At 34.8% G+C, this 15,232-nt stretch overlaps 1 protein-coding gene across 6 annotated transcripts in view; it reads left to right on the forward strand.

Annotated features, from left to right (window-relative positions):
* LOC115212367 (SUN domain-containing protein 1) overlaps positions 1–15,232 on the forward strand; it is a 103,070-nt gene that overhangs the window by 38,443 nt on the left and 49,395 nt on the right. The window contains exon 1 of one of the 6 annotated variants that reach the window (XM_029781244.2): positions 7,267–7,623. The exons of 2 other annotated variants lie outside the window; for them this stretch is intronic. In XM_029781244.2, the coding sequence (XP_029637104.1) occupies positions 7,562–7,623 (62 nt within the window). In that variant the 5' untranslated portion in view covers positions 7,267–7,561. Of the gene's footprint in view, positions 1–7,266; positions 7,624–15,232 lie in introns of those variants that run through there. 3 more of the 6 variants (XM_029781242.2, XM_029781243.2, XM_036502967.1) reach the window with 3 other exon arrangements.

The following is a 15,232-nucleotide window of genomic DNA, read 5'->3' on the forward strand; positions in this document are numbered from 1 at the left end:
GCTATATTATTACTCCTCCTCTTTAATCTGACTGTGGTGAGCACTATAATTTAGTAACATCTTGATAAAGAAACAGGTTTTCAGGACATGTTTGATTTCTGATTGAAGCAATATTTCAATTACTGTCAATACATTTGTTTGTTAATCTTTTAATCAGGAGGGTAAACAATACCCATGATTCTTTCAAGGCCTTCAAGACTGTTGTGAAAAAGTAAGATATGCTTAAATTGAAGACATATCCCAAATGCTTACAACAGAGTGGATTCTACAAAGCCACCCAAGGTGCCAGGTGTTTATGTTAAACTAGGTGATAGGTTAAGTCTATTACCTAAATACCTGCAGCAGGATTTTAACATAGAGCAGAAAGAGCTGAAGCAAATAATACATAGATGTTCTTACAGTTCTGCTTATTCATTGCTTTGTATGGGTACTTTTTATTGATCCTAAAAGGATGACAAGCAAAATTAACCTTGATTGAATTTGAATGCAAAGAGCAAAAAGTTGGAAACAAATACCATGAGATAGTCTATCCTACACTATAAAAACATTGTTGAAATCAATATTGGTGATCACCAATTGATGGCTATCTGATTGCAATAAGCAAAGAATTAATTCTATTTTGCAAGTGTGTTGGGATAAATATCGTTTTTTGTAAATAGATCAGAAAATTTCTATTCATGCTCCTAGTGACTTAATATTGCTTTTTTTATGGTCATTGCCACCTCTATTGATAACTATATTGATCTTTCCTCCATCTATTTAATGTTGATACATAGTTGTATGGATATAGGGTTTACTTTGTTACCAGGTGGTCTCAAGTTCTATCTCATCGAGTGGCTCGTGTCTCTTTTACTATTGTCTTATAAGTAATCTGATAGACAAAACTGCTTGGAGCCCATTGTATGTATGTATACATAATAACATTTAACATCTACATTCCATGCTGGCATGGGTTGGATGGCTCCAAGGACTGCATGTTCTAATGTCTGATTTGTCATGCTTTCTATGGATGGATGCTCTTCCTAACACCAACCACTTTATACTGTGTACCGGGAGCTTTTCTCATGCCACCAACAATTGTGAGGTCACTATGCAGCTTGCATCCCTACAGATCCCAAGGGGAGGAACTTTGTGCTAGTAGATGAGGGTTAAGGTATGAAAGAAGTGGGTGAGACAGAGCAAGTTCTTGTAGGGGATCTACATTGCTATTCACATTTAGGAGAGAGAAATGAATCAGTAGTAGCTGTAAAGAGATAATGATGTTTCCAGGTGGAACCTCAATGTATGAAGTGAGAGGTTGTGTGTGTGTGTGTGTGTGTGTGTATGTTTACATTCCTACTTCCTGGGGTCGTTGTAATCGACTAGCCCCCTCCTCCAAAATTTCTGACCTTATGCCTATAGTAGAATGGATAATTTTTATTATTAAGATGGCAAGCTATCAGAATCATTAGTATGCCAGACAAAATGCTGCCAAGCATTTTGGCTATCTTTATGTTCTGAGTTCAAATTCTGCCATGGTCAGCTTTGCCTTCCATCCTTTCAAAGTCGATGAAATAAGTACAAGTTGAGCACTGGAGTCAATGTAATCAACTAACTAGGTTCAATATAATTGACTATTTCCCTCTTGCAAATTTCAGACCTTCTGCCTATTTTAGAAACAATTATTTTTTTTTTTTACTTCAACAAACCAAAACTAAGCCATGCTATAGTACTTGCCACATCATTATCATTTGATACCCGTATTCCATACTGACATGGATTTGATGTGCCAAGTGTCAGCTTTGGCATGGTTTCTACAGCTGGATGCCCTTCCTAACACCAACCACTTTACAGCATGTACCATGTGCTTTTTCATACCACCAGCACTATTGAAGTTACCATGCAACTTCCAAGACTACAGAACCAGGAGGAGGAGTATTTATGTGAGACAAGGAGTTAAAGTATGAAGGAAGGAGAGGAGGGAGGAGCAAGCAAAGTCTTGTAGAAGAGCTACATGGTTACTTACCTTTAGGAGAGAATGAAAGTGATCAATAGAAACTACAAGTCCAGGTGGCACAGTGAAATTAGGGGAGTGGGTACTTGCAAGAGTGTATGGAGGGACCAAGACATGAGAGGATGGAAGGTAGGCAACAACTTAAGACTGAGAAGGATTGAAGGCTGGATACAGGGAGTGATGGATGATCTATGATGCAGGAGTTGGGGAAAGCAAAATGTAGAAAATAGTAAGGGGCGAAATGCTATAGAAGGTGATATACACTTCCATCAATTTAAGTCTGTCACTCAATTCCTAATTGAAATCATTTATATAAAATTTTCAGTCTTTCAGTATGCAATGCTCACCAACCCATAGAAAAAACAATATGACCCTCATCTTAAAAACAGCAACCTCTCAGGCCTTTCCAATTACTGCCCTACTGCTTTGCATTCAGCAGACCAAAGGTAATGTAAAGGTAGTATAAAGAAGTACCTCTTTTATTAGCTTGAATCTCTTCCTCTTTTGAATGACCAGTACAGTTTCTAGAAATTCATATCTACAAATTTGCTATGTCACTATTTGAAACATGTCTTTTTCAAGATCTCTTCTTATGAAAGTAATATATGTTCAGCATGAGACATCTAGGAAGTATATGGATGAGACACCTGTTGCAAAAATAAGAATGATGGGTATTAGTTTTTGTGTTAAGCACATCTGCAAAGTCCATTAATCTTCAGAAGGAAGAGTGGGATACACAGCTCAACTTTGAGGTACATTAGAATTTATGAAGTGTAGATCGAATAGAGGCCCATGAAACCAATGAGTAATGGAGCAGTCCAAAATTCTGATCCAAGAAATGAGACAGATGAAGACTATACATGAGCAATGTAGCTGAAGCCAGACATGAATCTAAGGGTTTGCTTATGCTGAAGGTACAAGAACAGAGATCAGTAGATATGATTTACAGAAACTGTACTGGTCATCCAAATGAGAAGTAGACAGGTGCTTGTTTCCATTACCTTTGGACTGCTAGAGTGAAGCAGTAGGTTAGTAATTGACAGGGCCAGAGGGATTTCTGTTTTTGTTATGTATTTCTATGAGTTGGTGAACATATATTCAGAAAGATTGAAATAAAACAATTTCAATTAGAAATTGAAACTAGCACAAACTCAATTCGATGGAAGCAGCCAAATCTATTCTATTTTAAGAAATAAAAGTAGAAGCATATTCTGTTGTGTCTGGAGAGAGCCATTTTCTTTTTGTACCTTATAATGTAACACGCTCACCGGTAAAATTTCCACTTTTTTCTTTTTTTTTCCCTAAAATTATCGTTGTGTCTTGCAACCTTTTCAACAGTCTTGACTGTTGAAAAGGTTGCAACACGCAACGAAAATCTTGGGGAGAAGAAAAAAGTGGAAATTTTACTGGTGAGTGTGTTACATTATAAGGCACAAAAAGAAAATGACTCCTCAGACACAACAGAATATGCTTCAACACTCGAACTCATATAAAGAATCTTGCAAACCAAATCCAAAAACGAAAAGTAGAAGCATCTTGCATAATTTAGTCAGAGATAAACTGCCTGAAAAAACAAGGTGGTGATGGTGATGACAATGTTCTTGATCATAGGGTTTGTTGACCAGTAACATAATTTAATGTGCACTTGGCTGCACATTTGTGAAGGAGTAGTATAGTAGACTGAATTGACCCTAGTATTTATTTTATTGATCAAAAAGAGATGAAGTTAATGCCAGTGAAATTTAAACTTGGAACTAAATTAGTTCTATCTTCCATCTCTCTGATTTTGCTATTTGAAACTTCATTTTCTCTGTCAGTCTGTTCTGGAAAAAGTTGTTCCCCTGGCCCTATAACAGGTCCTCTGAGACCTTCAAAATCAAGTGGTCAAGTGGTTAATGTTCCACTTGAACAGAAAAGTCTGAACCTTAATTTACAATTCTTTTGCCTATAGCATTCAGTACATCACCCCTTAGCATTTTTATCCAATTGCATGCAAATGGGTTATTTCCCTTAACTCGCTTAAAAAAAAATTAAAATTTACCATCTCCATTTTACAACAGAAAGTGAAGGTTCATGATTTTCCTTTCGAAAGATGCAGCAATTGTTTCCTGTTGCCGTCTGCTGTTTTATTTACAACTGTCATGAGCAAACTGCAGCCTGTGGGATTTTCTGAATGGCACACCATCGAAAAATTACCTTACATTTTTTAAAGTAGTGCAACCTCACGATGAACCATGTTTCATGCAGCTTACTATCCAAGAAAGATTGCCCATGCCCGATTTAAAGTTTACTAAATTCCTGCTCTGCTAAGCTTACTCTTGAGGCACAGAGCCTATTTGACCTTAATCCAAGGTTACTAGTTCACGTGACCTCAAAGAATATCCATATATCAGTGGATCTGGGTAATACATGTCAAAGGGCCAGCTTTCTTCAGAGTCCTATGCCTTAACCACTGAACCATTTGCTACTTGCATAACTGGAGGCTCTTACAAGAGTGGACCAAAGAGTAATAATTTACGCTTAATTTCATACTTCTCAAAATTCCTGAAACCTCACCATAGCACTTTCATAGTAAATCAACGCCCTAGGCCCTGTAGTATGTTTTTATTGACTGCAAGCCACAATTGGGTTGCTAGACCCGTGAAGCCCTGGGCAATTACCCAGTGTGCCCATGCTTTAAGATGGCCCTGCTCGCCACCAGATGCAGTTGATCAATCAAGTTTAAACATACTGTTCTCTGTTTAATGAGGTCTAATAAATCGAACTGTAATCATAGTTGTCTGTTGCTTCCAGACAATGATCAGATTTTCTTCTAAACGTGTAAATTAATTTTGGAAGATTGAATTTCAATCTGTTGAAATATCTTTCTTTTTTCCTTTGAGTGTCGCTAAAATTTCCGCTAGATTTGTTTTCTTTCCCCGGCTAAGAGGGAAATTTCAGTGAAGAAATTCTTTTGCGGACGTCATGCAGTATTTTGGTTAGTGTTGTCATATGGTTGTGACAACACTAAAAATTCTTTTCAAAAATGCTTAACACACAGATGGTACGTCAAACGTTTGTATTCTGCTTGGTTCTACGAAGCCAGCTATATTCACTTGTGTATGTATGTCTATTCGATTAACGAGAGGAAGAAATGCAATCTTAAGAGCGTCCATAAATTTCCATTGACATCAAAACGATGCATTCGAAAAGAGTTGAGACTATAATCAGTCGAAAACTGAATCGAGTACTTCCCTTTCATTTACTCAACGGTCTTAGTACCACTACTACTGTAACTGACTGCTTGATAAAACCGTTACTGCTAAATGTTAATGAATGCTGTTTGTCCAGGCTGCAACAGCCAGCATTACGTTTCGTTACTGCATTTAGCAAACAGGAATTCTATTATTTTTGCAGCTATATGAGCAATAAGCTGCTGCTGCTGTTTTCTGCACTCTATCACATCTGGTAACTAAAATATGGGAGCTATCAAGGGAGCCTCTAGCCGGTCGTTTGACCTGTTAGATATAGCGACAAAATTTCCTTTCACTTATGCTCTACTGACTTAAAAATTATATGTAGCATTAGATTGGAAATTGTGGTATTAGATGCATGATAAAAAAATTTTTTTTTAATGACGAGAAGGTCATTGCTGGAAAGCTTATGGTCATTAGGTCTGCTCGATCGGTATCTACCTGGGCTAAATAATAGCAAAAGCTAACGCTGCTTCACAAAAGGTCTTCAGCATATTTCACTGCGGCGTTATTGACATTTTACCTACCTGTAGAAACGAATGCTTCTAACCAGTCCCCTTCCTTCCTCCACCCCGCTCCTGTCGCTTTCCCTCCCTCTCTCAGTTTCTTTGTCTGTTTTCGTGCTGGAGACGCACTATCTGACACTTGACAGACATGGATAAACACTTTGATACCTAAAATAATTTAAAATTAGAATTGTGTTCATGCACGCATTGGTGCGACTGAGAAATTCTTCCGCTTTTGTAGTCAGTGTTATCAACCAGTGAGTGCTTAGCCCTGATAATTGTTCCTGACAGCTAAATGAGCTCAGGTAAACAAACGGGATTTGAACTCCTGGGCATACCTTATACACTTGATTGTTCATTTCGCTCTCCATCTATATACACATGTACACCTGACACAAAACAAAATAAAATAAAAATGAAGTGCATGCTAATTATATACGCGCATACATGCATGTGTACGTATTTCTTCGAGTCGATGAGGGAGTCTCTAAGTAATTCGTCCATCTGCTTGCTTGAGCCCAATCAAACACCTTGTTTTAAAAAAAGGAAAGACATACTAACATGCCTAGAAAAAAAAACAAAAAAAAATTATAACCCGGGTGGCTCTCAATTTAATCAGGGCCGACTTGGGTTTTTTTTCAAGAACAACATATTTACCGTTATTGTTTGGTATGTTTCGACCCAGAGTAGAATACTCAGGCATAGTGACCTAGTTCTTATTATCAGTAAGAATCACTACGGTTTTATGCTTATGGTTTTTATGAAAAGCATGCATGTCTCAAGGTTAAGTTAACAAGGATATAAAATATCTTTTGCACATTTATTTGCTACACACGCATACACAAGATCTTAATTGCTTGAAATAGTTTAGCGTAGAATCACTTAGCGCTTCGATTCTTAGATGAAGTTATTTCTATTTGTTTTTCTTGTTTATTTTCTTCAAGAGGGCATGAACACTACACAACCCCATTTCTTCCCAATTTTAATAATGAAGTTTGTTTCTGGGCGAATATTATGACAATTGTTATTTAAATGTATTGAATCGCACAGCTAGAATTTTTTTTTTTTTTTTTTTTTACTTCTACTGCTTAATTACTCGGTAATGTTTGTCATATAAGAGACACAGGTCTTTCTTTTGTGTAAATGTAGGTTTGATATTCTTTATAAACTCACGGACCCCACATTATTGAGTGATGAAGTTGCAGAAGTAAAGAGAAATTCGTTTCAGAAGCTAAGTGTGACAAAATTCAACTGGTTACGTAAAAGCGTACATGTGCCCTTGATATTCCTCCAAATAAACATAACCGTTTTCCACTTCGTATTATTGCCACTGCTGCTGTTACTTTAATGTTACAGGTATCCCCCGAACTGTATCTGCGTATGTGTGTAATCTAGTAGTAGTATGAGGTTTCTAATAATTACAAACTATTTTTAGTGCGCCAGCTCACCTACTACACACAAATTCAAACCGTTTGTACGCGGCGATGGAGGGAGGGGAGGGGAAAAAACAACTCAAATCCAGATATTTCGGGTTTACTCACTGGTTGCAGTTATCTACTGCTAACCAATAGGAAGTATCGTTAGGTTTTTGTTTGTTTTTAATTTTTTTTTTTCCAGTTAATTTTATATACATGCCCATATATCAGTGTCTGTGTGTTGTCAGACGCATCGACTTCATTCGGCGACGGCTTAGTCCATATTTTTCATCTCAACGTTGTAGCATATGGCTCCTCTCTCTACTAAGACCGTCCCGGTGTCTTATTTGAAATATCAATCAGCGACTGTTTTACATCATCATCTATCATATATTAGAGATTTCCGTTAGAAATATGCAGACGCCAATTCTTAAGAATCGAGGTTATATTAAGTCACAGAGCTCTCCGAGGAAAAGGTAAGCTGGAAAACCCGCGCGTGTGTATGTGTGTATGTATGTATATATATATATATATATATATATATATATATATAATCTTGCTGTAACCGAAATGTGATTGATTACTGTTTTTCTTATGACGAAAATTTTTTAGATTTAAGCTTGATTGTATAAGTTATTAGTGTTCTTTGTACGTATATTTTGTGTTTGTGTTTGCATGCACGTTCTTTTTAGCTTCTCGTTTAATTTGCTAGAATCTAGGTAAGTGCGATAGTATTTGTTGCTTTTTAGATACGCTTGATAACAAGGATCATGGCATTCCTCCCTCTTCACTCAATTTTATAGTTCTGTGGTTTCATTTTAAAATTGTATTTTGGTATAAACCTCATTCACCAATAAATAAGAAAAAAAAAATAATGGTTTCAATCGATTTCTATTTAGTGTTTGGTTGCATGTGTCTGTATGTATACATGTATGTCTGTTTTGTCTTATGCAAGCTAGATTTGATCCATAGCCATCACTTTTGCAGTGTACGACCTTGCCAATGTCCCGTGCACGCATCAGATGTGTGCATTTTTTATGCATGCATCTGTGTACATTTTGGTGCTCACATTAGGAATCTCTTCATACTGTGGTCGTTCGACTTGCTTTAAATAGCAGCCACATTTCCCTCAGGTTACATACGACCATCTTTAAAAAAAAAAAAAAAAAAAGATACCTATCTGGTCCAATATACTCTATGAACACGATCGGAATGCCTTTGATCCTTGGACTGTTCTATCAAGGTTGACGGGATGCTAAACAATTGCTGCTATTTGCAAACGCATGAAAGTCAAAAATTCGGCAATCTCTGCCAAAATTCCCTTTAAAATACTTAAAATAGATCTAGTGCTTCGAAATTTTAGTCTTTTATCGTTTTTAAAATATTACTCATGGCTACATTTTGATATTCACCTTTCGGTTTTCCTTATTTATTTTGCTTTCACTGTGTTATTATTTTTAATTTAGTAAATTAAATCTCCAATTTTCTCTCTTTGCCGATTTCCAAAGTTTCTATATTATAAATTTATTAATCCTTTATAACGATTGTTATACATAGGCAATCACTAGGAATATAATCTGTCTTTTATATACATACACTGAGTGTGGAACTATCAATGTGTATGGGAGATATTTTCTTGTGGATCTTTAATCGGAAAATTCTAGGTTAAGTCAAAGTGATCATTTACATACTCTCCCCCCCTTCCACTCTGCTTCATTCATACACACACACACACATATACTCTCACACACGTACGTTTGGAATCACTTGTTCATCCAGGCATTGATTCCAAAATCAGTAAATTTTTTTGTTTCTAATCAGAAACTCCCTTCTACCATGTATGCGATTGCAAATATATATTTATATAAAGTACCTTTTATTTTGTATATAGATATATTTCGTTTGCATTTGAAAGGTAAAAATGAATATGTTTGCATTTGAAATTTTACTCTCATCCTCACTTAGAAAATTTAAAAGGCTATTTATTTAAAAATTTTTATTAGTTGATGCAGTACTTGCTTTCATTATTGAATACATTCTTATTTTTGTATATAATTTTTATATTGTTTTTAAAAAATCTTAAAAATTTTTTCCTCTTTTTTTTTTTTCTATTATTTATTTTGCATATTCTGATCTTGGATGTATTCAAAACCATAATCATAATAGCGTCTTTTTCTTGCAGAAAAAAGGGGGTGGGGGCTAAAAAATAAAAGAGGGACATGTTAACAAAATCCAAGCTTAAAAAAAAGACATTAAGTAGAATATATATATTTTAGTATTTTTTTGTCAAGTATGGGTTAATGATGTACTGAATGACAGGCAAAAATCTCAGTTAATTGAAACTTCTCAGTGTCAGCAAACAAAACTCTAGCAGTAATTCTTACTACCTGTCAAACAGGAGAATATGTCGAAATTAAGAATCAGTTGCACATAATTTACATGCTTATGGGGGAAATTTAGTTATTATATACAGACAAGGGACATATTTCGGTTAGATAAGACTTCGTCAGTTTAATCTACTCAATACTGCTGTGATCAACTAACAGTAGTTTTAATATATAGTAAGTTAAGATAAGGAAGAATTTTGACCAGTATAATTCGCACAATTAATGAAAGCCAATATAAATGAATTGTACAATGCTGATAAGGTTCATAAGTCTGAAAACTTTATAGCTGTTCCTTTCTTTGCAAAGATCATTATCTCTTTACTTTTAGTTTCTCTAATAATCTCTCTCTCTCTCTCTCTCTCTCTGAGGAAATTTCATTCAGTACATTTCTCATCTTATCTGATGAATCCATGCCACTGGTTGACGCGAGTTATTTCCCTTCGTTCATTCATATGCAAATTATCCGGGCCAAATATCCAAGCAAAAGGAATAAAATTTTTAATTTATTAAAGCAGGCTTGAGTATACTACATAGTTGATACTCAGTAAGATCGAAACGCCTACAGCTGTCCCTTTTACGGTAAACAAAGATTTGATTTCCCTGTTAAACGTGGAAATAAATTTTGTGGAATTCTTAATTTCTTCAAAATCTATCGTTTACTTTGAGAGTCGCTTACAATTATCACCAGATATATAAATATATCACTGTAATATACACGTTTTTTTTTTTATAATTGACCTGATAGTATTGTAACTTTCCAAGACCCTTCGACACTTGGGGCCACTGGGCATCTTCCAACCGTACAAGTTTTAGTTGTCCGTTGTTAGGAAAAATGGAATCGATCTGGCTAGTTTCTGGTCGTGTTAGATTTTCATCAGAGAAAAATAAACATCAGTCTTCTGTCCACTGATAGATTAGTACCTTATAGTTATATATAATAAATAATACTCTCAACCACAGCTTAATTGGTTCGTCGTCTAAGTTGCTTATCAAGATATGTACTGACGTATTATCTCCTATTTTATATTCAACAACCACTTAGTTTAGAAAACGCTGATGTTGCTTGCAACTCCAATAGAATCGTTCTAAAATCTTAAACTAGCACCAAGCGACATAACTCCAGATGTGTACGTCTTCCCCAGCTTTATTTCCTCATAACTTTATGAAAAATGGTTATTTTTTAACGAAAATTTTCAGCAAATACGTTTCAGATAATGTATTATATCAACATTCTCCGGCCCCATCTGCTAATATTTATTCACATCAAATTCCGACATAATTGTAATCTACACCGTTTGAAACGTAACTGTAGAATATTTTATTTTAAAATATCCAGTGTTTAGAAAGTTATGAGGAAATAAATCGTGATGTAAATATCGGGATTTCCTGCGAAAACTTTTTCCGGGCATATGAGGGGAATTTCGAAACTCTTCTTTTCGTCTTCCAGAAAGAAAGTCGTGGTCGGGATACACATTTGTAGTTATTCCCATTTAGCTCGGTGAAAAACTTTCACTAGACATGTCTGTGGTGGTATAAAGTAGATGTATGAATCATATCGACATCATACATAGCTTTGTTTTTTTTTGATATTTCGAACCGTGTTATGTAATATTGTCGGTCTAATTAAAAAGTGAAACTGTTCGCTGTCGAAGTCTTTAAAACCATATTGATATAAAATATCGGTTATTATAAAGATCTTCACCCGGGAACAAAAAAAATAATAATAAACTAGCCTGTTGGGTGTTAACAAGTGTGTAGAAAAAGAATATGAAAAAAAAAAATTGCGCTAACGAAAAATTCACTAGATCCGATTTTTTCGTCATAACTTAGTGTAAAATGGATATATATTGATTCTTTTTAGGGATTCTCAGTTTTTTGGGGTTTATTTTGTTATGGCGGATCCGATTCTGAAAAAAAAAATTTCAAAAATCGCATTTTCAAAATTTCAATTCCCACCCCTCCCCTTCACCCCTTTCATTTTCCACTTTTCCGTTTTTTTTGTTTTTGTTTTTGCTAAATTCGTAGAAAAATACGAAGATTACAATTCTGAAAAGAAAACTTATTTGGAAAATTTCAATTTTTCAACGAATATATATATATACCCACAGTCTTCAAGTAGGCTAGCCACATGCTAGAAATAACAGCCAAATCTCACAAAACTGCGATAACATAATGCAATCAATCTACTCACTTTCCTACAAAGATTTCTTTCAGAGTAATTTCCTACAGTAATATGACAAAGTAATTCATGTGAAAGTAAAGTGGGTTTTTTTTAAACTTTTTAAAAACTTTTTGGATTTTTTTTCTATCAATCTACATGGGAAACTACGGAGATTAAGAATATAGAAAAAATAAACAGAAATTCAAATTTTGAAAATGCGATTTTTGAGGGGTTTTTTTTCCCCCACAATCGGATCCTCCATAACCGAAAATGTGGGATTCTGTAAAAAAAAAAAATATGTATACATATATATATCCATTTTACCGAAAGTTATGACAGAAAAATCGGATCTTGTGAATTTACCGAAAATCCTCTTCCCGGGTTGTTAGCGCAATTTTTTTTTTTCATACTCGTTTTCTACATACTTAACACCAAGCAGACTTTACTCTTCTACTTGTTTCAGTCATTTGACTGTGGCCATGCTGGAGCACCACCTTTAGTCGAGCAAATCGACCCCGGGACTTATTCTTTGTAAGCCCAGTACTTATTCTATCGGTCTATTTTGCCGAACCGCTAAGTGACGGGGACGTAAACACACCAGCACCGGTTGTCAAGCAATGCTAGGGGGACAAACACACACATATATGTACACATATATACGACAGGCTTCTTTCAGTTTCTGTCTACCAAATCCACTCACAAGGCATTGGTCGGCCCGCAGCCATAGTAGAAGACACTTGCCCAAGGTGCCACGCAGTGAGACTGAACCCGGAACCATGTGGTTGTTTAGCAAGCTACTTACCACACAGCCACTCCTGCGCCTATAGACTGGTTTATTTATTTATTTATTTTTTGTTCACAGGTGAAGATCTTTATATTGACCAAAATATCTTACTGGTTTAGTCCTTGAGACTGAAATAGTGTTTTAAATATAGGTTTCGGACCTAAAATATATGATTTTTTTCTTGAATATAAATGCAATCGTACCGGTTCTTGTGTACTTGTCATTCATCCTGGTGCTAAAAAGATTTTCCATATCCAAGTTACTACAACAGGCTCTGTCGATGGCTCGTTATTATAGTTAGTCACTCTCGTGGTGGTTGGTGAGTGATGTATCATTATGGTTACAAAATTACTGTACTGATTTATAGGAGATGGATTCGATGTCATCACGTTTTTTCACTTTTTAACGACTAATAAATATATTCATTGGCTTCGTATGTATGTATCTAGGCAAGAAACCGGTTGAAAGTGTAAACTAGTATTTGTCGTTCGACCATAGAATAAAAAATCAGATATAAAATTGCCAATCGTTATTTCGTTGTCACTTTCGCGTTTAAAAAGATATACTGTATTTAGAAAATGTTTCGCGTTATAACTTGAGGAATGTTTATTTTGCTAAAACTTCGTGACTCTATTTTCTAACTCCAACTTAATAAACCAAGTAACTTATAACAGTTGTAGAAAATAACAGAAGTAGCTGCGTAGTATTCTAATAATGATTTGTTAACATCAGCATAATACTATAATACTATACTCGTATAATACTATACTATACTCGTTCGATAAAATTAACTTCTGTAGGCCCTGGTATTTATTGTTATAGATCACCAAATATTGAAAGTTAAAACTGATCCCGCAATACTTGACATTTTAAAAACTGTCCCATACCTCGTGGGCAGAAAAAAATGTGAATGGAGCACTTACACACACACACACGCATATAGAAAATTTGAATTATTTTTAAAATCTGCTGGTCAAAGTGAAAAGATCCAAAAGATGTTTTATGTGACACATTCTACCAGTATACGAAGTTCATCCTGCCGGTCATCCTGATATTTTTCTGAATTTGACGACAAAAATCGCATTCATTTTTTTTTCTAGAAATTAATAAAGTTACAATTTTCGTTATCGCCATACAAAACTACATTTAAAAAAAAAAATTATTATAATCTGACGAAAATTTGAAGTACTTTAAGTGGTTAGAAGAAATTTCACCAGATCCAAAAAGAGTAATTCCTCCACCACTTTTAAAAAGTATTCCTGAGTTTCATATAACGGAATACAGATCTTGTTAAATTTCTTCCAACCACCTCAAGAGTTTCAAATTTTTTTTGTTTTCATGTTATGGTGTTTACCATTACATCTTTTAGAACATTGTCATTTTTATAAGATTTTGCTGGCAAATTTTTTAATTAACATAAGCATTTATTTACATGAAAGAAAATTACCAGAGAACTTTCTAAGTTGAAATACTTCAAGTGTTTAGATGAAATTTGACCAGATCCCTTTATTTATCTTTATTTCGAGCGACGGTTACTCCAAAACCCCACCGTTATCATTGTTACAATTACGATTATTTAACTCAGACGTGCTAATCACATTTTAGTAAGCATGCTGCAGTGAGCGCTAAAATAGTAGCACAGCATTTAGTAAATGTACTTATTGCTAGTGGTTGATTGTGGTCTTGTTTAGTTTTTATATATGTCAGGTCACCCCGTTTCGGGGCCTGTTTGCTTTTCTGCTATTTCTCTCTTTCTTTTCCTTATTTAGTTTATAAAATGATGTAATTTGGTAATTTCCCTTTGTTGATTTTCCTGTTTTATTTTGGATGGCATTATCATACATACATATGCATACACCTACACACATCTATCTATATCTATGTACGTGTGTGTGTATACATATATGTATATATGTATATAAACTTGTTCCTCCGGTTTAACAACTGTTGTGTAATCTTATCCCCTTACTTGTAATAATGATTTTTTCATTATTTTTTTCAATGAAGTAGAAACAATTCTATTGTTTGTTTTTAATATTTTAACATTTGAAAGACTAATTTTTAGGGGTATGTGAATATTGCGTTTATACTTAATTTGCAAGACTCCATAGCCCATCGGATATCATAAATCTTTCTCACGGACTGGTGTTCCCAGTGTTTCCCCCGAGCATTCTTGAATGGAAGGAAAGTCAAATTCTCATATATATATATATCCCCACCGATATCACAATTTCCTTTCATCTTGCCATGGTCGATAAAATAAGAAGACCAGTCAAGAAGTCAAGTAACATGGTCATTGTAATCGAATAGCCCTCTTCTCTCAAAATTGATATAATTTCCTTGTCGCCTGTGCCCCATTGAAATGAACTCACGAATTCACAATCGATAGCAGTCAATACTATAAATAGGGTTAACTTTGCTTTTCGTTTTCTCGGGAGTTGATAAAAGAAAAAGAACTTGTCAAATGACTTAGAAATTTGCGGTCTTGTGCCAGTGTTATAAAAAGTATGTGGAGTGGTATAACAATAAAAATTATTGATTGCTGTGGTATTGAAGCTACGCCACTTCGTTTTTTAATTCAAATCTTGCTGGTGGTCTTTGCTCTTCTTGTGTTGATAAAAAAAAAAAGCACCAACTACATAAGTTCTGATTCAGTTGGTTACAGCCATATCTGAAAATCGATCGCCTTATGTCAGTGTAAAAAATTATTTTATTCTATGTAGTTTCGATAATTTCTTAATCGTACACAAGTT

This window comes from Octopus sinensis, linkage group LG5, assembly GCF_006345805.1.
Source record: "Octopus sinensis linkage group LG5, ASM634580v1, whole genome shotgun sequence".
NCBI lineage: Eukaryota > Metazoa > Mollusca > Cephalopoda > Octopoda > Octopodidae > Octopus > Octopus sinensis.